The sequence below is a fragment of the Squalius cephalus genome, assembly GCF_949319135.1.
Source record: "Squalius cephalus genome assembly, chromosome: 14".
Classification (NCBI taxonomy): domain Eukaryota; kingdom Metazoa; phylum Chordata; class Actinopteri; order Cypriniformes; family Leuciscidae; genus Squalius; species Squalius cephalus.
Window position 1 is genome coordinate 3,607,793 of NC_137135.1, and position 23,066 is coordinate 3,630,858.

A 23,066-nucleotide genomic window follows, 5' to 3' on the forward strand; every position below is an offset into this window, starting at 1 on the left:
TTACGCAGCATATCTGAGCTTTCTCAAGAACCAATGATGTTCATTCCTGTGTGTTACGCAGCAGGTCTGAGTAGTCCTCTCTTGGCCAGATTGCTCTGCATCTTCCAGTTTTTCCAGTCTTACACCAGCATCTCGGGTCAAAGGCAGTGCATCACAGGGATGACACACTCACACCTAAAATCTCCAATTCACCTGTCCTGTATGTCTCTGGATTGTGGGGTAAACCCAGAGGAAACCAGCGTCAACACGGAGAAAACATACAAACTCTACGCAGAAAGACTCCTGACACAGCTGGGACTCCAATCCTGCACCAGATTATACTATACATGTTGCTGATGGTTTTTTTTTTTTTGTAATTATTATTTCTTCAGGAATTGTTGTCTTTTTATTTTTCACAAATAAATTCCTATTTGTAAAGATATGGGAAAAAATAAATTCTGCATTTCTCATTCTTTCTTTATGCTGTAATACAGTAAGTAAAATGAAAGATCTAAATTTTGATCCTACAGTGTGTTGCGGTCACTGGTCTAGGTCAGGCTGTAACATAAATGACAAAACTAATGTTTTCACATAATGGGCAAACTGTATCAAAAGTGTGTAACAGCACTCAGTTAAACACAAAGAAGAGCACAGGAATCACCATCTATCACACAGCACAGCAACAGTCAGTCAAGAGCAATGAAAGAGACCGAGAGCTTCATCCAGAGGAATTTACAGTCCGGGTCTCTTCTCTAGTCCAACAACCAACAGCCTTGCATTACGTCCAGGACCAATCCTAAAGGAGGAAGAGGAGACTGCAGAAACAACAACAGAACCAACACAGCTGCATTCTGACACGGATGTAACAAAAGAAATACTGATTCATGTGAGAAACCATTCAAACTTTAAAGAGAAGTTCATCATTTATGCATTTCTGCCTGTTGTTAGTGTTTCTAGATCAGTGTGTTATGAATGACATGTATGTTTTCTGAATGAGAATTGTTGCCAGTGTTATGGTGGAACGAGCTTATTTTGAGACATATATGAAGTGTTTTGTTGGTGTGAGTGAGTTTTGGAGGTGAGATGAACTGTTTGGCCAAGATTCATGTTGCTAATGCAGACTGTATGAAGAGTTTTGAAAAAGTGGCTTCAGTATTGAAAAATGCTTTTTAAATAAACTAAAAATCAATAATAACATCTAAGCCTTGTCATTTTCACCACCTTTATTCTATTAAAACTTATGATAGTATTGGAGAGATGTGCAATGATTGGTGGGTAAGTTTTCCTCTCCAGTTCCTGTGAAGTGATGTATGGATGTTCCCGTATTCCCTGAGCTGTTTGCAGGGCCTTCACACGGGTCTTGTTCACTCCCTTCAGATTGAAACATCACTTTAGATGGTATGGGCAGTATTTTAATTGCATGTATTTGAAATACGCATTTAATTACTTTGAGTATTTTTGTAACTTGTATTTTCAGTAAATAATATATTAATACTATAATTTGTACACTTCACAGGGCACTTATGGTCGAATGGAACGCACTTGAGGATTTCAGTGGAGTTTTCTGCACAGGGTGTTTTAATATTAACTTTTTTCATTATGTTATATTATCTGCACATCATAGACTCAAACAAAACAAGGACAAAGCCTTATTATACACTTAACACACATTTGAACATCTGACAACTCTTGTAATATTTCTTAATATGCCCTATAAGGCAGAGGTTGATCTTGAGTATATGACTGGATGGCCTGGTCATCATGGATGAATCTGCTTTATCTTGTGTATAAATATGACCCTTCTTTAAAAAATGGATTATTACATGGTCTCGGTTTCTAACTGAAAGCTTTGAGGCTGCAGATAGTCTACCTGGCAAATAATCTAACAGGAGTAAAAAATAATAATAATAAAAAAAAAAACATTTATGATATTCTGCTCTTGATATGGTTTGGGGACCTCCTTACAATATTCACCTGTTTTATTGTGTCTTTCCAAGATTTGAGGGAGAAAACAGAACAGCTTTAATATGCAACATTTATTAATGGATTAAACCATTACACATTCAGGTCATAATGAATGAGACATGAGTAGCTGACTAAAGGTCTGTCAAGCTGAATCATTCTTTTTTTTGCCATCCCACACACATGGGCCTTCATTCTGGATTAAGATTGGAGTGCCTGATGCCCTAAAAAGAAGAGAGATTAAGTTGAAGATTAAAGTTTGAAAGTGACAGACTCTAAACTGTTTTTACACCTACAGTATTTAGGCATGCACTTTTAAACTCACTTGATGGCAGCACACAGCATGCATTCATTGTCGTATGTTATTCCATTGGATCCACACACAGGTTTATATATCTTTGGGCATCCGTCAGACGGGTACTTGCAGCAACCAGGCTGGTCACATTTAAAAAAAAAAAAAAAAAAAATTGTGTTATTTGCACCTGGAGAAAAGCAATTCTACAGCCTTTATTTACTCACCTCTCTTGCTCCATCTGTTTGTACATTCTCACATGGGCCTTCATTCTGGATTAAGATTTGAGTGCATGAGCGCCTTAAAAAAAAAAAAAAAAAAAAAAAAAAAAAAAAAAAAAAAAAAAAAAAAAAAAAAAAGATTAAATTGAGAAAATGAAAGTTTGAAAGTGACCCCCTCTAATCTGTTTTTAAACCTACAGTACTTTATTTTAAAATGCATGCATTTTTAAACTCACTTGATGGCAACACACAGTTCGCATTCATTGCCATATGTTATTCCATTGGATCCACACACAGGTTTATATATCTCTAGGCATCCGTCAGACGGGTACTTGCAGCAATTAGGCTTGTCACATTTAAAAATAAAAAATAAAATAAATAATAATAATAATAATAATAATAATAAAATAAAGTAGTGTTATTTGCACCTGGAGAAAAGCAATTCTACAGCCTTTATTTACTCACCTCTCTTGCTCCATCTGTTTGTACATTCTCACATGGGCCTTCATTCTGGATTAAGATTTGAGTGCATGAGCGCCTTAAAAAAAAATATAAAAAAAATAAGATTAAATTGAGAAAATTAAAGTTTGAAAGTGACCCCCTCTAATCTGTTTTTAAACCTACAGTACTTTATTTTAAAATGCATGCATTTTTAAACTCACTTGATGGCACCACACAGTTCACATTCATTGCCGTATGTTATTCCATTGGTTCCACACACGGGTTTATACTCCATTGTGCATACGTCAGGATCGCCCTTGCAATCAGGCTTGTCACATAAAAAGAAAAAAACATTGTCATTTGCACCTGGAGGAAAGCAATTCTACAGCCTTTATTTACTCACCGCTCTTGCTCCATCAGATATGGCCACTGTTTGAGTCAAGAAGGAAAAACAAGGATTAAAGTTGATCATGATATGGCAAGAGGAAATCAAATAACATACATGCTAACTTGTTTGGCCCATACAATGAAAGTCAATATGGTCTTTTTATTTTAACAAAAACTGAACTTTAGTCTTGTTTTTGTGAACTATACTTAAATTGAAAAAAGTAACATTCAGACATTAAGTGTGATTGTCTTACTTCAGCAATGGTGAATTAAGTCTCTAAAGAATGTGCATACTTTATTAAAACAATCACATTGATTCATTATGAGCCACATTAGACTGTTGCTGAGGATCAGTGTGTATTGCAGGTCCTCATGTGGCAAATGACCAACATCCTAACATCAGTTGTTTTGTAAATGAAATCATTATATTACTCACCTAGGACGCAGAGAAGGACGATGATTCCTCGTGCAAACATTATTCACAACCTGAGAGTCAACTCATTGACGATATGAGCAGTGATAAAATGATCCGCCTATTTATAGCAATACAATAGAATTTCCTAATTGCGCAACCAGGTGTTCCCGATCACCGCTCCTGGCGCCAAGCACGTGCGAGAGGACAGCTGCCATCCTGATAATTCATTTGATATAATTAAGTAAACAGCTATGGAACCAGAATTGGCTATTGTCATTTTTATGTTTTATATTTTACTGGAGGACATGGTGAGGATGTTTCAGCCCCGGCACTGCCGGATCATGTATTTTCGGTTTAGCCCTGTTTGAATACATGGATTTCTCGGCGACGTCATCACTGCTTGCGCACGCAACTAGGAGGCAAAAGACCCGCGGTCTTCGTACCGGAGTAAAGGGTTTAGGCTAGTAGGAAAGTGGTGGTGTTGTCGCTAAGTAAAAATACCAAGGAGTTGTTGCGTAATTTATTTACATGCAGGCCTATCTGTTGTGTTTTATCTGCTCATTTAAATTATACATGTTGCAAGTAATTCCAAATCTAGGCGAATGGAAGAGTGGGACAGAAGGAGGAAGTATGTTATATTCTTTCTATTCATAATTTGACGAGCTGCACATGACCACATAGCACGTAGTTGTATGCATCAAGGGATTTGTACGCTCTAATCATATCTCTTGTATACACACTTGGTGTCTGAATAAGATATATATATATATATATATATATATATATATATATATATATATATATATATATATATATATCAGGCCATACAATTGCTGGCCACTTCTTGTCAGCCACAATCCAAAGATCGTCATGTATTGCGTAGGGATCCGGCAAGATCTCATCATTGCTGAGAGTAAGTTTTTTAATATAATCGCCACGGTCGGAGGTACTATGGGTTCCCACATAATCCATCGTCAAATCTTTGATTTACAGTAAAGTAACGTTATATGTGTCATGAAATGTTGCAGGTCGTAAAGTAATGTAAACAAGGTTAACTTATTTAAAAGCAAATTCAGGCTCTATAGATGCTGCACTGCTAACATTGGCTATTACTAACTTAGTCTAACATGATAATTCATACATGCATCCGGATTTTGATTCGTAGGCCTAAACAGTTGGACGTTTTACATAATGTTATATTAATATGAAACACAAACAAACAGATCCAACTCTGAAATTGCAGTTTATTATTGAGTCAACAAGATATTACAAACAATGTTCTTTTACAGAACTCGGCATAACAGATAGCGGTTTTCTGCCTCCTGGATGCGCGCGCATCCGGTATTGTTTGTATACAAGAAACCCGTGTATATAAAACCCAATTGAATATAAAAAAGTCCAGCATTTATCGCGCTCGTCATCGGCAGCTGTCAGTCACAGTTGCCAGGCGACAAAAATAAATGAAGTTTTATTAACTAAGTTCGGGAGGAGCACGTTCAGATAAATAACACGAGTAGATAGCACTCAGCAATCAATGACAAGAGGGTATATATAGACTCAGCAGTCTTACCTCGATCCATTGACAGTTTGCAGCATCCCTCCACCACCCCTTCTCCACCTTCCAGTTCTAAGCACTTACATACGGGGGGAGTACTCTGGGTTCGGGCTGAATTCCGAGCTCGGAGCCCTCCCTCCGGACAGCACGCCAAATACGCATTAAATCCTACTCCCTCAAAATTATATGTAAGTGTGAACTCGTGAATTCCTCCGTAGGCTAGACCGGTCCGAGCGCTTCAGATGAGCCCTTTGATATGGGACGCAGCTGTAGTTAGCAACAATTTGTTAATATTGTGACAATAGGCCTACATTTTGTTACTTTAATTTTCGGAACTGCATATTTCGTTAAGTATTCACGTACAAATGAGTAACCTACTGAAGTACTTTTTTTCCCCTCACATATGATTTTACATTAAACTACACAAAAGTATATAATGTAACAACCTTGAAAATATTCAGAAGTAAAATGCAGTAGCCTTATATAAATACAAAACGATCATAAAAACCCTGAGAAGGAGTTTTTCCCCCCTGAATACATACCTCTAGTTTTGCTCTTGATACTTTAAGTACATTAGAGTATGCAAGATCATTTTACTTAAGGTTTTAGTAGTTCTCTTACGAGAGGTCTCTCGTACTGCGTAAGTATCTTACGCTAGGAGAAAATCTGAATACACTTCAGTGAAGATCTGAGTACACCTTCACACTCACACTCTTCCTCACGATTACACCTTCACACTCACACTCTTCCTCACTGAAGATCTGAGTACACACTCACACACTTCCTCACTGAAGATCTGAGTACACCTTCACACTCACACTCTTCCTCACAGAAGATCTGATTACACCTTCACACTCACACTCTTCCTCACTGAAGATCTGAGTACACACTCACACTCTTCCTCGCTGAAGATCTGAGTACACCTTCACACTCACACTCTTCCTCACAGAAGATCTGATTACACCTTCACACTCACACTCTTCCTCACAGAAGATCTGAGTACACCTTCACACTCACACTCTTCCTCACTGAAGATCTGAGTACACCTTCACACTCACACTCTTCCTCATTGAAGATCTGATTACACCTTCACACTCACACTCTTCCTCACTGAAGATCTGATTACACCTTCACACTCACACTCTTCCTCACAGAAGATCTGATTACACCTTCACACTCACACTCTTCCTCACTGAAGATCTGAGTACACACTCACACTCTTCCTCACTGAAGATCTGAGTACACCTTCACACTCACACTCTTCCTCACAGAAGATCTGATTACACCTTCACACTCACACTCTTCCTCACTGAAGATCTGAGTACACACTCACACTCTTCCTCGCTGAAGATCTGAGTACACCTTCACACTCACACTCTTCCTCGCTGAAGATCTGAGTACACCTTCACACTCACACTCTTCCTCACAGAAGATCTGAGTACACCTTCACACTCACACTCTTCCTCGCAGAAGATCTAAGTACACCTTCACACTCACACTCTTCCTCACAGAAGATCTGATTACACCTTCACACTCACACTCTTCCTCGCAGAAGATCTAAGTACACCTTCACACTCACACTCTTCCTCACAGAAGATCTGATTACACCTTCACACTCACACTCTTCCTCACTGAAGATCTGAGTACACCTTCACACTCACACTCTTCCTCGCAGAAGATCTAAGTACACCTTCACACTCACACTCTTCCTCACTGAAGATCTGATTACACATTCACACTCACACTCTTCCTCGCTGAAGATCTGATTACACCTTCACACTCACTCTTCCTCACTGAAGATCTGAGTACACCTTCACACTCACACTCTTCTACGCTGAAGATCTGAGTACACCTTCACACTCACACTCTTCCTCACTGAAGATCTGAGTACACCTTCACACTCTCACTCTTCCTCACTGAAGATCTGAGTACACCTTCGCACTCACACTCTTCCTCACTGAAGATCTGATTACACCTTCACACTCACACTCTTCCTCACTGAAGATCTGAGTACACACTCACAATCTTCCTCACTGAAGATCTGAGTACACCTTCACACTCACACTCTTCCTCACTGAAGATCTGAGTACACCTTCACACTCTTCCTCGCTGAAGATCTGAGTACACCTTCACACTCACACTCTTCCTCGCAGAAGATCTTAGTACACCTTCACACTCACACTCTTCCTCACTGAAGATCTGATTACACACTCACACTCTTCCTCACTGAAGATCTGATTACACCTTCACACTCACACTCTTCCTCACAGAAGATCTGATTACACCTTCACACTCACACTCTTCCTCACTGAAGATCTGAGTACACACTCACACTCTTCCTCACTGAAGATCTGAGTACACCTTCACACTCACACTCTTCATCACTGAATATCTGAGTACACCTTCACACTCACACTCTTCCTCACTGAAGATCTGAGTACACACTCACACTCTTCCTCACTGAAGATCTGAGTACACCTTCACACTCACACTCTTCCTCACAGAAGATCTGAGTACACCTTCACACTCACACTCTTCCTCACTGAAGATCTGATTACACACTCACACTCTTCCTCACTGAAGATCTGATTACACCTTCACACTCACACTCTTCCTCACAGAAGATCTGATTACACCTTCACACTCACACTCTTCCTCACTGAAGATCTGAGTACACACTCACACTCTTCCTCACTGAAGATCTGAGTACACCTTCACACTCACACTCTTCATCACAGAAGATCTAATTACACCTTCACACTCACACTCTTCCTCACTGAAGATCTGAGTACACACTCACACTCTTCCTCGCTGAAGATCTGAGTACACCTTCACACTCACACTCTTCCTCACAGAAGATCTGATTACACCTTCACACTCACACTCTTCCTCACTGAAGATCTGATTACACCTTCACACTCACACTCTTCCTCGCAGAAGATCTTAGTACACCTTCACACTCACACTCTTCCTCACTGAAGATCTGATTACACCTTCACACTCACACTCTTTCTCACTGAAGATCTGAGTACACCTTCACACTCACACTCTTCCTCACAGAAGATCTGAGTACACCTTCACACTCACACTCTTCCTCACTGAAGATCTGAGTACACACTCACACTCTTCCTCACAGAAGATCTGATTACACCTTCACACACTCTTTCTCACTGAAGATCTGAGTACACCTTCACTCTCACACTCTTCCTCACAGAAGATCTGAGTATACCTTCACACTCACACTCTTCCTCACTGAAGATCTGAGTACACCTTCACACTCACACTCTTCCTCACTAAAGATCTGAGTACACCTTCAGTCTCACACTCTTCCTCACAGAAGATCTGAGTACACCTTCACACTCACACTCTTCCTCACAGAAGATCTGAGTACACCTTCACACTCTTCCTCACAGAAGATCTGAGTACACCTTCATACTCACACTCTTCCTCACTGAAGATCTGAGTACACCTTCACACTCACACTCTTCCTCACTGAATATCTGAGTACACCTTCACACTCACTCTTCCTCACTGAAGATCAGAGTACACCTTCACACTCACACTCTTCCTCACTGAAGATCTGATTACACCTTCACACTCTTCCTCACTTAAGATCTGAGTACACCTTCACACTCTTCCTCACTGAAGATCTGAGTACACCTTCACACTCACACTCTTCCTCACTGAAGATCTGAGTACACCTTCACACTCACACTCTTCCTCACTGAAGATCTGAGTACACCTTCACACTCACACTCTTCCTCACTGAAGATCTGAGTACACCTTCACACTCTTCCTCACATAAGATCTGAGTACACCTTCACACTCACACTCTTCCTCACTGAAGATCTGAGTACACCTTCACACTCTTCCTCACTGAAGATCAGAGTACACCTTCACACTCACACTCTTCCTCGCAGAAGATCTGATTACACCTTCACACTCTTCCTCACTGAAGATCTGAGTACACCTTCACACTCACACTCTTCCTCACTGAAGATCTGATTACACCTTCACACTCACACTCTTCCTCGCAGAAGATGATTACACCTTCACACTCACACTCTTCCTCACTGAAGATCTGAGTACACACTCACACTCTTCCTCGCTGAAGATCTGAGTACACACTCACACTCTTCCTCACAGAAGATCTGATTACACCTTCACACACTCTTTCTCACTGAAGATCTGAGTACACCTTCACCCTCACACTCTTCCTCACAGAAGATCTGATTACACCTTCACACTCACACTCTTTCTCACTGAAGATCTGAGTACACCTTCACACTCACAGTCTTCCTCGCTGAAGATCTGAGTACACCTTCACACTCACACTCTTCCTCACTGAAGATCTGATTACACCTTCACACTCACACTCTTTCTCACTGAAGATCTGAGTACACCTTCACACTCACAGTCTTCCTCGCTGAAGATCTGAATACACCTTCACTCTCACACTCTTCCTCACAGAAGATCTTCCTCACTCTTCCTTCACTCTTCCTCACAGAAGATCTGATTACACCTTCACACACTCTTTCTCACTGAATATCTGAGTACACCTTCACACTCACACTCTTCCTCACAGAAGATCTGAGTACACCTTCACACTCACACTCTTCCTCGCAGAAGATCTGAGTACACCTTCACACTCACACTCTTCCTCACAGAAGATCTGAGTACACCTTCACTCTCACACTCTTCCTCACAGAAGATCTGAGTACACCTTCACTCTCACACTCTTCCTCACTGAAGATCTGAGTACACCTTCACACTCACATTCTTCCTCACTGAAGATCTGAGTACACCTTCACTCTCACACTCTTCCTCACAGAAGATCTGAGTACACCTTCACACTCACACTCTTCCTCACTGAAGATCTGAGTACACCTTCACACTCACACTCTTCCTCACTAAAGATCTGAGTACACCTTCACTCTCACACTCTTCCTCACAGAAGATCTGAGTACACCTTCACACCCACACTCTTCCTCACAGAAGATCTGAGTACACCTTCACACTCTTCCTCACAGAAGATCTGAGTACACCTTCATACTCACACTCTTCCTCACTGAAGATCTGAGTACACCTTCACACTCACACTCTTCCTCACTGAAGATCTGAGTACACCTTCACACTCACACTCTTCCTCATTGAAGATCTGAGTACACCTTCACACTCACACTCTTCCTCACTGAAGATCTGAGTACACCTTCACACTCACACTCTTCCTCACTGAAGATCTGAGTACACCTTCACTCTCACACTCTTCCTCACAGAAGATCTGAGTACACCTTCACACTCACACTCTTCCTCACTGAAGATCTGAGTACACCTTCACACTCTTCCTCACTGAAGATCAGAGTACACCTTCACACTCACACTCTTCCTCGCAGAAGATCTGATTACACCTTCACACTCACACTCTTCCTCGCAGAAGATGATTACACCTTCACACTCACACTCTTCCTCACTGAAGATCTGAGTACACACTCACACTCTTCCTCGCTGAAGATCTGAGTACACCTTCACACTCACACTCTTCCTCACAGAAGATCTGAGTACACCTTCACACTCTTCCTCGCAGAAGATCTGAGTACACCTTCACACTCACACTCTTCCTCACTGAATATCTGAGTACACCTTCACACTCACACTCTTCCTCACAGAAGATCTGAGTACACCTTCACACTCACACTCTTCCTCGCTGAAGATCTGATTACACCTTCACACTCACACTCTTCCTCACTGAAGATCTGATTACACCTTCACACTCACACTCTTTCTCACTGAAGATCTGATTACACCTTCACACTCACACTCTTCCTCGCTGAAGATCTGATTACACCTTCACACTCTTCCTCACAGAAGATCTGATTACACCTTCACTCTCACACTCTTCCTCACAGAAGATCTTAGTACACTTTCACACTCTTCCTCACTGAAGATCTTAGTACACCTTCACACTCACACTCTTCCTCACTGAAGATCTGAGTACACCTTCACTCTCACACTCTTCCTCACAGAAGATCTGAGTACACCTTCACTCTCACACTCTTCCTCACTGAAGATCTGAGTACACCTTCACTCTCACACTCTTCCTCACAGAAGATCTGAGTACACCTTCACACTCACACTCTTCCTCACTGAAGATCTGATTACACCTTCACACTCTTCCTCACTGAAGATCTGAGTACACCTTCACACTCATACTCTTCCTCGCTGAAGATCTGATTACACCTTCACACTCACACTCTTCCTCACTGAAGATCCGAGTACACCTTCACACTCACACTCTTCCTCACTGAAGATCTGAGTACACCTTCACACTCACACTCTTCCTCACTGAAGATCTGAGTACACCTTCACACTCACTCTTCCTCACTGAAGATCAGAGTACACCTTCACACTCACACTCTTCCTCACTGAAGATCTGATTACACCTTCACACTCACACTCTTCCTCACAGAAGATCTGAGTACACATTCACACTCACACTCTTCCTCACAGAAGATCTGAGTACACCTTCACTCTCACACTCTTCCTCACAGAAGATCTGAGTACACCTTCACTCTCACACTCTTCCTCACTGAAGATCTGAGTACACCTTCACACTCACACTCTTCCTCACTGAAGATCTGAGTACACCTTCACACTCACTCTTCCTCACTGAAGATCAGAGTACACCTTCACACTCACACTCTTCCTCACTGAAGATCTGATTACACCTTCACACTCACACTCTTCCTCACAGAAGATCTGAGTACACATTCACACTCACACTCTTCCTCACAGAAGATCTGATTACACCTTCACACTCACACTCTTCCTCACAGAAGATCTGAGTACACCTTCACACTCACACTCTTCCTCACTGAAGATCTGAGTACACCTTCACACTCTTCCTCACTGAAGATCAGAGTACACCTTCACACTCACACTCTTCCTCGCAGAAGATCTGATTACACCTTCACACTCACACTCTTCCTCGCAGAAGATGATTACACCTTCACACTCACACTCTTCCTCACTGAAGATCTGAGTACACACTCACACTCTTCCTCGCTGAAGATCTGAGTACACCTTCACACTCACACTCTTCCTCACAGAAGATCTGAGTACACACTCACACTCTTCCTCGCAGAAGATCTGAGTACACCTTCACACTCACACTCTTCCTCACTGAAGATCTGAGTACACCTTCACTCTCACACTCTTCCTCATAGAAGATCTGAGTACACCTTCACACTCACACTCTTCCTCACTGAAGATCTGATTACACCTTCACACACTCTTTCTCACTGAAGATCTGAGTACACCTTCACTCTCACACTCTTCCTCACTGAAGATCTGAGTACACCTTCACTCTCACACTCTTCCTCACAGAAGATCTGAGTACACCTTCACACTCACACTCTTCCTCACTGAAGATCTGAGTACACCTTCACACTCTTCCTCACTGAAGATCAGAGTACACCTTCACACTCACACTCTTCCTCGCAGATGATCTGATTACACCTTCACACTCACACTCTTCCTCGCAGAAGATGATTACACCTTCACACTCACACTCTTCCTCACTGAAGATCTGAGTACACACTCACACTCTTCCTCGCTGAAGATCTGAGTACACCTTCACACTCACACTCTTCCTCACAGAAGATCTGAGTACACACTCACACTCTTCCTCGCAGAAGATCTGAGTACACCTTCACACTCACACTCTTCCTCACTGAAGATCTGAGTACACCTTCACACTCACACTCTTCCTCACAGAAGATCTGAGTACACCTTCATACTCACACTCTTCCTCGCTGAAGATCTGAGTACACCTTCACACTCACACTCTTCCTCACTGAAGATCTGAGTACACCTTCACACTCACACTCTTCCTCGCTGAAGATCTGATTACACCTTCACACTCTTCCTCACAGAAGATCTGATTACACCTTCACTCTCACACTCTTCCTCACGGAAGATCTTAGTACACCTTCACACTCACACTCTTCCTCACTGAAGATCTTAGTACACCTTCACACTCACACTCTTCCTCACTGAAGATCTGATTTCACCTTCACACTCACACTCTTTCTCACTGAAGATCTGAGTACACCTTCACACTCACACTCTTCCTCACTGAAGATCTGAGTTCACCTTCACTCTCACACTCTTCCTCACAGAAGATCTGAGTACACCTTCACTCTCACACTCTTCCTCACTGAAGATCTGAGTACACCTTCACTCTCACACTCTTCCTCATAGAAGATCTGAGTACACCTTCACACTCACACTCTTCCTCACTGAAGATCTGAGTACACCTTCACTCTCACACTCTTCCTCACTGAAGATCTGAGTACACCTTCACTCTCACACTCTTCCTCACAGAAGATCTTAGTACACCTTCACACTCACACTCTTCCTCACTGAAGATCTTAGTACACCTTCACACTCACACTCTTCCTCACTGAAGATCTGATTTCACCTTCACACTCACACTCTTTCTCACTGAAGATCTGAGTACACCTTCACACTCACACTCTTCCTCACTGAAGATCTGAGTTCACCTTCACTCTCACACTCTTCCTCACAGAAGATCTGAGTACACCTTCACTCTCACACTCTTCCTCACTGAAGATCTGAGTACACCTTCACTCTCACACTCTTCCTCATAGAAGATCTGAGTACACCTTCACACTCACACTCTTCCTCACTGAAGATCTGATTACACCTTCACACACTCTTTCTCACTGAAGATCTGAGTACACCTTCACACTCACAGTCTTCCTCGCTGAAGATCTGATTACACCTTCACACTCACACTCTTCCTCGCTGAAGATCTGAGTACACCTTCACACTCACACTCTTCCTCACTGAAGATCCGAGTACACCTTCACGCTCACACTCTTCCTCACAGAAGATCTGAGTACACCTTCACACTCTTCCTCACAGAAGATCTGAGTACACCTTCATACTCACACTCTTCCTCACTGAAGATCTGAGTACACCTTCACACTCACACTCTTCCTCACTGAAGATCTGAGTACACCTTCACACTCACACTCTTCCTCACTGAAGATCAGAGTGCACCTTCACACTCACACTCTTCCTCACTGAAGATCAGGGTTTTCCTCAAGCTGCAAAGACACTTCCTCAGTTTGAGGATCATTTGTGTGATGAGTGTATTGGCCTGATCACTCACACTCTTCCTGAAGTTTTCCTTCTTCCTCCTCCCTCAAAAGCTGACTTTCAGTTTTTGGATATAATGATGATAAGAATGATTATGACAACCAATTCTTTAAGAGTCACCCCTCAACCAAAAACCTTTACTCATTAAAATCATATAAATCTTAAAAATAGCAAGGACTGATTCAAGAATTGAATTAAAAGTGAAATTTCTGCTGGCCTTCATCATATTTGATTTGGAATTGCATCAGCAAACTCTTAAAAAATAAAAGTCATAAAAGGAGCTTTTCACAGTTGGTTCACAAAAGAACCATTTTTCAGAGATCAGTTGTTAAAATAACTTTTTTTTTTCTTAGTGTGAAGAACATTTTAATAATCTAAATAAACTTTTTCAACTATATAGAAACATGCCGTGGGAATGTTGAAGGTTCCCCATGGAAACACTGATGCAAACAAAGCAGCTTTATTTTTACTAGTGTATCATGATTAACTGTGTTCTGAGGTGGGAGAGAGAAATTATAGAAATTAATGCTCGTGATATCATTTGCGTAATGTTGTCTCCCTCTGCTGGAAACACACACACTTGTTCATCCACTGCCTCTTCACTCTCCCTGAAACATCTGTCACCTTTTCCTAAACTTATACTGAGGTTAATAAAATATGAACAAGTGTTTTGATTAAAGAATGATTTTCCTAAATAACTTTATGCAACAGTAGAATGCATATTAGCATTAATTATAGGCTACATAATCACTGTCAGAGAGATGAGAGAGAGAAAGAGCTGGTTTCGTGTATCTAGGCTATTCTACTTAAAACCAGTATTAGACGTGTTTCAGATATCAAAAAAGCAACATTTTTACAACACTATTACACTTTTCAGTCTTTTCAAAGACTACAAATGAAATGCATAGGCCTATATTATACATAAAAGTGTCTAGTAGAGTGACTGTTACACCCAACTGCTGAAATCAAGCCCTGCTGACAAACCATATATGCTTTTATTTATGTGCCTTGTGCCTATATATATATTTTGTCAGTGAATTATGAGTGAACATTTGTCCTTTCAAACAGCTGTGCTCCGTCAGTTTAGCAGGTCGACTTTCGCTTCGATGCTCTTGCAAAATGAAACTTTCGCCTCAAAACAGTTTTACCTGTGTTCAAAATCAAACACTGCTCTCAAATCATAAACAAAGTGATCAAAATGATATACACTATCAAGCAGTCAGTAAACAATACACCAAAAAATAGAAAACACATTGTTCAAAACATATAGTTCTCGAAAGATATCTATGGACTGCTATTCTGTTTAGACTTACCCGTGACACCTTACTGTACCATCAAAGAGTTCAGGGAGAAGTACATTTTTAATTTAAAGGGGGGGTGAAATGCTCATTTTCACTCAATCTCCTGTTAATCTTGAGTACCTATAGAGTAGTATTGCATCCTTCATATCTCCAAAAAGTCTTTAGTTTTATTATATTTATAAAAGAAAGATAGGCTGTACCGAGTCTTTCCGGAAAAAAACGAGCGGCTGGAGGCGGGCCGTGTGGGCGAAGCTAAAGAATCACGAGCGCTGTTCACTGTTTACTTGCTGTGCTAACGCGCCGAGCTAACAACACACAGAGAAAATAGAAGCAGTTTTACTCACCGCCTGCGGTTCCAACGCACGACCGCGAACCTTTATCGTTGGGACTGCTCCATCCTTAAGCATTAGACGATCTGCAAATCCGTCGATCTGGGCTTTGTTTATAAAACAAGCATCGTCGAAATGCAGGGAACAAACAGTCTTGACTTGCACAACCTCCGTTGATGCTCTGAAAAAACTCCATCCACTGCTCCCTTAACGCTTGGTTCTTTGGGAATCTGTGCAGGGTTGTCTTGCCCTGGCAACCAAAAACCCACTTCTTTGGTGACATTGAATTCCCTAAAGCCGGGCATAGCGCTTTTATGGGCGTACTGCTTTCGCTCTCTTCTCTCTCTGTCTGGTCTACGAGTGCGCGCGCGCGGTTCTTCCGGCAGAAGTGCCCTTAGGACCCGTATAAGGATATTCCGTTATATCTGACGTCACACATGCCCATACTCGAAAAAAACTTTCCGAAACTTGTGACAAACCGGAAGGACAATTTTTGGAACAGAAATACTCCTTCAAATGTACAATTTAATTTTTGACACTTTGTCCATGTTTAGCATGGGAATCCAACTCTTTAACAGTGTAAAAAACTCAGTATGCATGAAATAGCATTTCACCCCCCCTTTAAAAACAAATTTCATATTTCTCCGTCATTGTCTTTTGATGAACGAAAACATGTTCTATCAAAATTGATCAGAAATTACTACTCTGCTTTGCTCTTTGCAAAATTTCTTTGTTCTTCCTCCTCCTTATACCCCTATTTTTACAGTATTTTACCTGCATCTCACAAACTTGTCCTTTGTCTCTGTGATACTGTAATTCTTGTTCTTTGTTGATATGAACCTGCAACCAGTCAACATCTATTCTATTGAACATCTGTTGAGCAGTCAGTTCTGTTAGCAAATGGAAAGCACAATGTTCAGGGCCATACAATGTGTTCATTGTACAGTATACAGACTACAATACACTGTACTACAGTATACAATACTAACAGGGACAACAATCAAAGGAGTAAACATGTTATCAGTGCTTCTTCTTGTCTTTGGGCATCTTCTGAAACAGGTTAAATCAGTTTTGAGTGGTTGTGTTCAATCAATGACGTGTGTTCTCTATTTGTATTTGATTGTTGCCACTTGTGTTTACCAGTATGGATGACATGTGCATTAGAGTGCAGAATGTGATTTGAGAATTAGAATGTGTTTAGAGTTTTGCTGAAAAGTCTAAGTGAGATCTGCAAATTGTGTTTTACCATGTGAAATGGTTTAAAGTACTGACAACAGACTGCACAATTAGCTCAATGAGTTCAGGGCAACTGAGAACTTTGTTCAGCCGATGGGTTTTAGTGTTTTAGCAATTGAGAAAAACTGTAACAAAATTTCTTAAAAAAAAAAAAAAAGAAAAGAAAAGAAAAGAAACAACAACAAAAAAAAATATTTGGCAGCAAAATTTTCAGGGGTGAGCTAATGCCAAACCAATAAACCAACAGAAACTAACTTTCACACACAAAAAACTAACTTCCATACAAACCAAAAAGAAACAACATACAATGACATATCTCCTTATTTAACCAATAAACAGGAGAAAAAGTGATGGACTTTAGGCCTACAAAAGCTTCTCCCCCCTCGGCTTCTCAAATAATTAAGAAGGAACACAGATATGATCAACGGGACACTGATGTTTTCACATAATGGCCAAACTGTATCAAAAGTGTCTAACAGCACTCAGTTAAAGGGATACTCCACCGTAATTTTCATATTAATGTTATTCCCTTAACTAAAACGAGTTGATACATACCTCTCTCGTCTCAGTGCGTGCACTTAATCGCTCTAGCGCGCGGTGACACTTTGAAAGCACTTAGCTTACCCCAGTATATTCAATGGTATCTAGCAGCAATGAATTTAGAAGTTACCAAACACATCGACGTTTTCCCTATTTAAAAACAGTTACACGAGTAGTTATACGACCAAGTATGGTGACGCAAAATAAAACGTGGCGCTTTTCTAAGCGGGTTAAAAAGGATAACTATAATGTACGGCGGAATAGCACTTTTGGAAGTACTTCGACTCGGTGCAGTAAAAAGTCACGCCTGATCCTCTTCCTAGTAGGTTCTAGGTTCTTAGTGGGAAGAAGACAACTCGTCTTAGTTAAGGGAATAACATAGTTTAATATGAAAAAACGGTGGAGTATCCCTTTAAATGATGTTCGACTCCGCCAGTCGGAGATCACCAAAATTAATATTAAAGAGGTGTGTGAACTCGCAAGTACGATGTCAAGCACTGTAATTTGCTCTGGCCCCCTTCCTGTTTGCAGGAGTGATGAGATAGTTAGTAGATTGTGTTCGCTTAACGGTTGGCTGTCTAAGTGGTGTCCGCAACATAATATAGAATTTATAGACAATTGGAAAAGTTTTTGGGGCAAACCTGACCTGTTGAAAAGAGATGGTATTCATCCCTCCTGGGATGGTGCTGCTCTTCTCTCTAGTAATATGGCACATAGTCTTAGAGCTCAAACATGACAATCTGGGGCTCAGGTCAGGAAGCAGACAGACTGGCTAAACCGACCGTCTGCTAGCGGCCTCGCGTCACCAAGGTCAGATAAATCCCATCACATAGAGCCTCTTTCACCTAGCTATCATCATATAGAGACTGTGTCTGTTCCCCGAATTTGGAAATCCAAAAAACGTTTAAACCCATCTAAGGTTAAAAATTGAATTGATGTTCAACAAATAAAAAACAGCTATAATACAGATGAGCAAATGCTAAAGCTTGGGTTGCTGAATATTCGATCGCTTACATCAAAAGCACTCATTGTTAATGATATGATTTCAGATAATAACCTAGATGTGCTGTGTTTGACAGAAACCTGGCTAAAATCAAACGATTACATTACTTTAAATGAGTCCACCCCGCAAGATTACTGTTATAAACATGAGCCTCGTCTGAAACGCAAAGGGGGTGGTGTTGCTGTAATTTATAGTAATATTTTCAAAACCACTAAGAAATCAAGTTTCGAATATAATTATTTTGAAGTGTTAGTGCTTAATGTAAAAATATATAGTATAAATGATAAATCACGTTTGAGATTTGTGCTGGCTACTGTATACAGGGCACCATAAAGATTTTATCAAAGAATTTGCGGACTTTCTATCAGAGTTAGTATTGACTGCAGATAAAGTACTAATTGTTGGTGATTTTAATATACACATCGATAATGAAAGATGCATTGGGATTGGCATTTAAAGACATTGTAAACTCAATTGGAGTTAGACAACACGTGTCAGGACCTACTCATCGTCGTAATCATACTCTAGATCTAATATTATCACACGGAATAGATGTTGATGCCGTTGAAATTCTGCAGCAGAGCGATGACATCTCAGATCATTATCTAGTCTCGTGTAAATTACATTTAGCCAAGGCTGCAAAGCCGACTCCGTGTTACAAATATGTGAGACCTATCACTTCTGCTACTAAAGATTGCTTTATTAATAATCTTCCTGATCAGTTTCATCATCTCAGCATCCCGGATAGCTTAGAAGAACTCGATATTACAACAGAAACGTTTAACTCTCTCTTTTCCAGCACTTTACACACAGTTGCTCCGTTACGCTTAAAGAAGATTAACCCTCTGGGGTCTGAGGGGTTTTTGGGGTCCTTGAGATGTTCTGACATGCCCTGACATTTGTGCTTTTTTCAGTTGCTTATAAACATATTAATGAAAAAAAGTTTAAATGATATTTTCTTAAAGATATCAAAATGTGTTAGTATTAAAACATCTAAAACAACATTTTAAAAATGTTAAAACATTAATGAAAAAAGTTTAAATTATATTTTCTTAAAGATATCAAAATGCGTTAGTATTAAAACATCTAAAACAACATTTTAAAAATGTTAAAACATTAATGAAAAAAGTTTAAATTATATTTTCTTAAAGATATCAAAATGTGTTAGTATTAAAACATCTAAAACAACATTTTATGTTAAAACATAAATGTTAAAACATTGAAAAATCAATGTTCAGCTCCGGACCGTGGGAATTTTCCCATGGTCCCCTTCCCTACAAACATCCCCACCCCTCCCCACTTCTGGTCAGGTCATGTGACCGTGGGGAAATTCTCCCACGGTCCCCTTCCCTACAAACATCTCCACCCCCCTCCCCACTTCTGGTTAGGTCATGTGACCGTGGGGAAATTCTCCCACGATCCACATTTGACATAATAAAGTTAAAATACACACGTGTTTAGCGTTCATACATTTGTAAAATGTTAAAACATTAATGAAAAAAAAAAAAAGTTTAAATTAAATTTTCTTAAAGATATCAAAATGTGTTAGTATTAAAACATCTAAAACAACATTTTAAAAATGTTAAAACATTTAAAATTAAATGTTCATTTATTTACAAAAAAGATAATTTTTTAAAAAATGTTGATTTGTAAACATTTAACTTCCACACATTATCTGTAAAATGTTACATTTAACATAAAATATCTTTAAAAGTGTCTCAAACACATCATAATATTAAAACCACAGAATGCAAAAAAATCACAGTATCTAAAAAATAGCCTTACATTTTTGCAAATCCGTTTGTTGAAAGAGAGCCAAAACTCTTATTATCTCCAAAGGTATATCCTAAGGTATATTCCACATGAAATGTATATCCAAATGTATATCCGAAAGGTATATTCCACATCAAAGATATATCCAAGACCAAATGTTTATCCAAAAGGTATATTCCACATCAAAGATATATCCAAGACCAAAGGTGTAGAGATTTTAATTCCAAAAGTTACAAAGTCCTCGTGAGGAGTTCAACGAAAAGCGTCCACACGGTTACATCCCAAAAGTTAGAATGTGTTCATACATTTTACGACGTTATCTGAAAAAAGTTAGAATGTGGTCCTTCACATTCAGATTTAGAAAACCGTTCAAAACAACATCAACAAAAAATAATGTGCAATCATTTAAAACAAGTTCCATATGATACATCACTCATCGTAGGTAGAAACATGAATGAGTACCCAAGTCTCCGCCCACCTAACACTAGATTTATTTATAATTACACTAAATAACATTTATAAAAAATAATAGTTGTTTAAAAAAATAAAAACTCATGTTTTAGTTAATTTTGGACTTTTAGTGAAGTTAACAAATATTCACTAACTTGCTGATTTATTCACTCTTCGATAAGATAATCCACCTCATCCCAATGGAGAAATCCGATCATTGTTTGAGAATGCGTTTTGGAGTAAAAAATAATGAATCTGTCCAAAACTATGTGTTCTGAAGGAACTGAGCCAGTAGAGGGCGATACTGACTGTTATATATCTGTCACCCCACTTCTTTTAAATATCTGTCACCTCACTTCCTCTTTGAGCACATGGACATGGTGGAAGCCATTTGAATGGTGGTTGAGGCCTAAGGGGAATGATGGCCTTGACTGGGTTTTGATACGTGGACTGTGTGCGTGCATCAAGTGTAAGTTTGTATTTATATTTATTTATATTGTTATGTATGTTGATCATGTGTACAGATTGTTTGGTGGGTACCTTTCTATCTTAACCATGAATAATATTGTTTGTTGTATGTATATGACTGTTGATGTAGTACATTGTTTGCAATTGGTCACTTGAAGATTTAGTTCTACCAGAAAGACTCGGGAGAATTATTTCAATAAACCATACATTTATTGACAGCTCAGCAAGCTGATAATATACAAAGTCATTTGGCGTAGGCCCCGTCCGTAGTGCATAATCCGAGGGTATCGGATCTGCAATTCCTGCCTGAAGACGAAGGCAGGGGCGCAGCCGACCCCCCCGGGAGGTATGGACAGGACCATCCTGGTGGTGGTGGGGAGGATGGGGGTAATCGTCGCTTCAGTATCTGTGAACTCAAACATGTGTAAGTACCGAGCTTTTATACAATGAGCCTACGAATATGATTGGATAGAAGTGAAGGCAATAGGTGACATAGTAATTGAGTCTTCCCGGCAGAACTTATGCTAAAGCTTTCATATCTGTTGTTTAACTCTTTTAAACCTGGTGAAACCTGCTTGTTATATGCATCAATGTGTTAATGTTTGATGTTTGTCATACTTGTAACTGATGGCAGTGTTGTTATTCTTTTATAGTAACCACACATCTTGAGCCACATGTTGAGCCATCAAATAAAGAAACTAAAAGGAGTTTTGTGCATTCTCATCGATGCCCCACAGTGATTATTATTTACCAGTTCTTAACAAACTTCAAAACAAATGGTCCTTCGAGCCAGAGCTGGATAATTGCTGTGGATCAAGATGGCACATGCAGCAAGGGGTAGTGATCACCAACCAGCTGATGTTCGTCCAAAGCGGCTAATTCGCCCACCCGCATGGATGAGTCAATATGAGGTGGAACTACCATCAGCAGCAAATCGGCAACTTGTTCCTGATGAGAGAATTTACCAAAGATCAATGCAGAGAGCCAAAGAGAAGGGATCTTTCTCTCATTTCTCAACATTAACTAACTGGAGCACAGTGGATGAAGACTCCCCTGTCGAACAGACACCTATTCATAAGAGTTCACCACAGATTACCTCACAGTATTCTCAGTCTATGGCAGATTCCTTTCATCGGATGCAAGAGGATAATAAAAGACTGCGACGGACTGTATCAGAGCTACAAAGGCAGCTGGACCAAGATGGGGTGTTGCCAACACCAAATTCAGCGGAAACATCATCTTTTGAACGTAGTTCACAACCTAGGGAGGTATCAGAAGAGAATCCTCCTTTACCAGTATATCAGCCAGCAGCCGTAGAAGAAGAATGGCCATTGCCACCCCCTCCGATAACAGTTGATAATAGATTGTTTCGTCCTTCTAAAGAAATGGAGCTTGGTATGATGGAAGATCTCAGAGACCGCATTTGCAGACTTGAAATGCAGAGATTACCAGTCCCATCCACTCCAAGTTATCAGGATCCAGACTCTGATTATTGTAATTTACCTTACATGGCACAAAGTTGTCGACCAGT

General features: G+C 40.2%; 1 protein-coding gene and 1 long non-coding RNA gene across 3 annotated transcripts; both read right to left on the reverse strand.

Annotated features, from left to right (window-relative positions):
- Positions 1-1,895: 1,895 nt before the first annotated feature.
- LOC307171213 (PI-actitoxin-Avd5a-like) lies at positions 1,896-3,797 on the reverse strand. Of its 2 annotated transcripts, none has more exons than XM_079892706.1 (4): positions 3,719-3,797; positions 3,299-3,324; positions 3,117-3,223; positions 1,896-2,165 (listed from the first exon to the last, which is right to left on the reverse strand). In XM_079892706.1, the coding sequence occupies exons 1-4, from the start codon at positions 3,756-3,758 to the stop codon at positions 2,087-2,089; spliced, it is 252 nt and encodes an 83-aa protein (XP_079748832.1). In that variant the 5' UTR covers positions 3,759-3,797; the 3' UTR covers positions 1,896-2,086. The 2 variants fall into 2 exon arrangements, 1 of the variants encoding a protein (XP_079748832.1); XR_013823509.1 differs by lacking the exon at positions 1,896-2,165 and adding an exon at positions 2,937-2,992.
- LOC307171217 lies at positions 2,477-2,934 on the reverse strand. Its single transcript, XR_013823512.1, has 3 exons — positions 2,920-2,934; positions 2,691-2,800; positions 2,477-2,533 (listed from the first exon to the last, which is right to left on the reverse strand). It is a non-coding gene; the product is annotated as an uncharacterized lncRNA (long non-coding RNA).
- Positions 3,798-23,066: the final 19,269 nt, after the last annotated feature.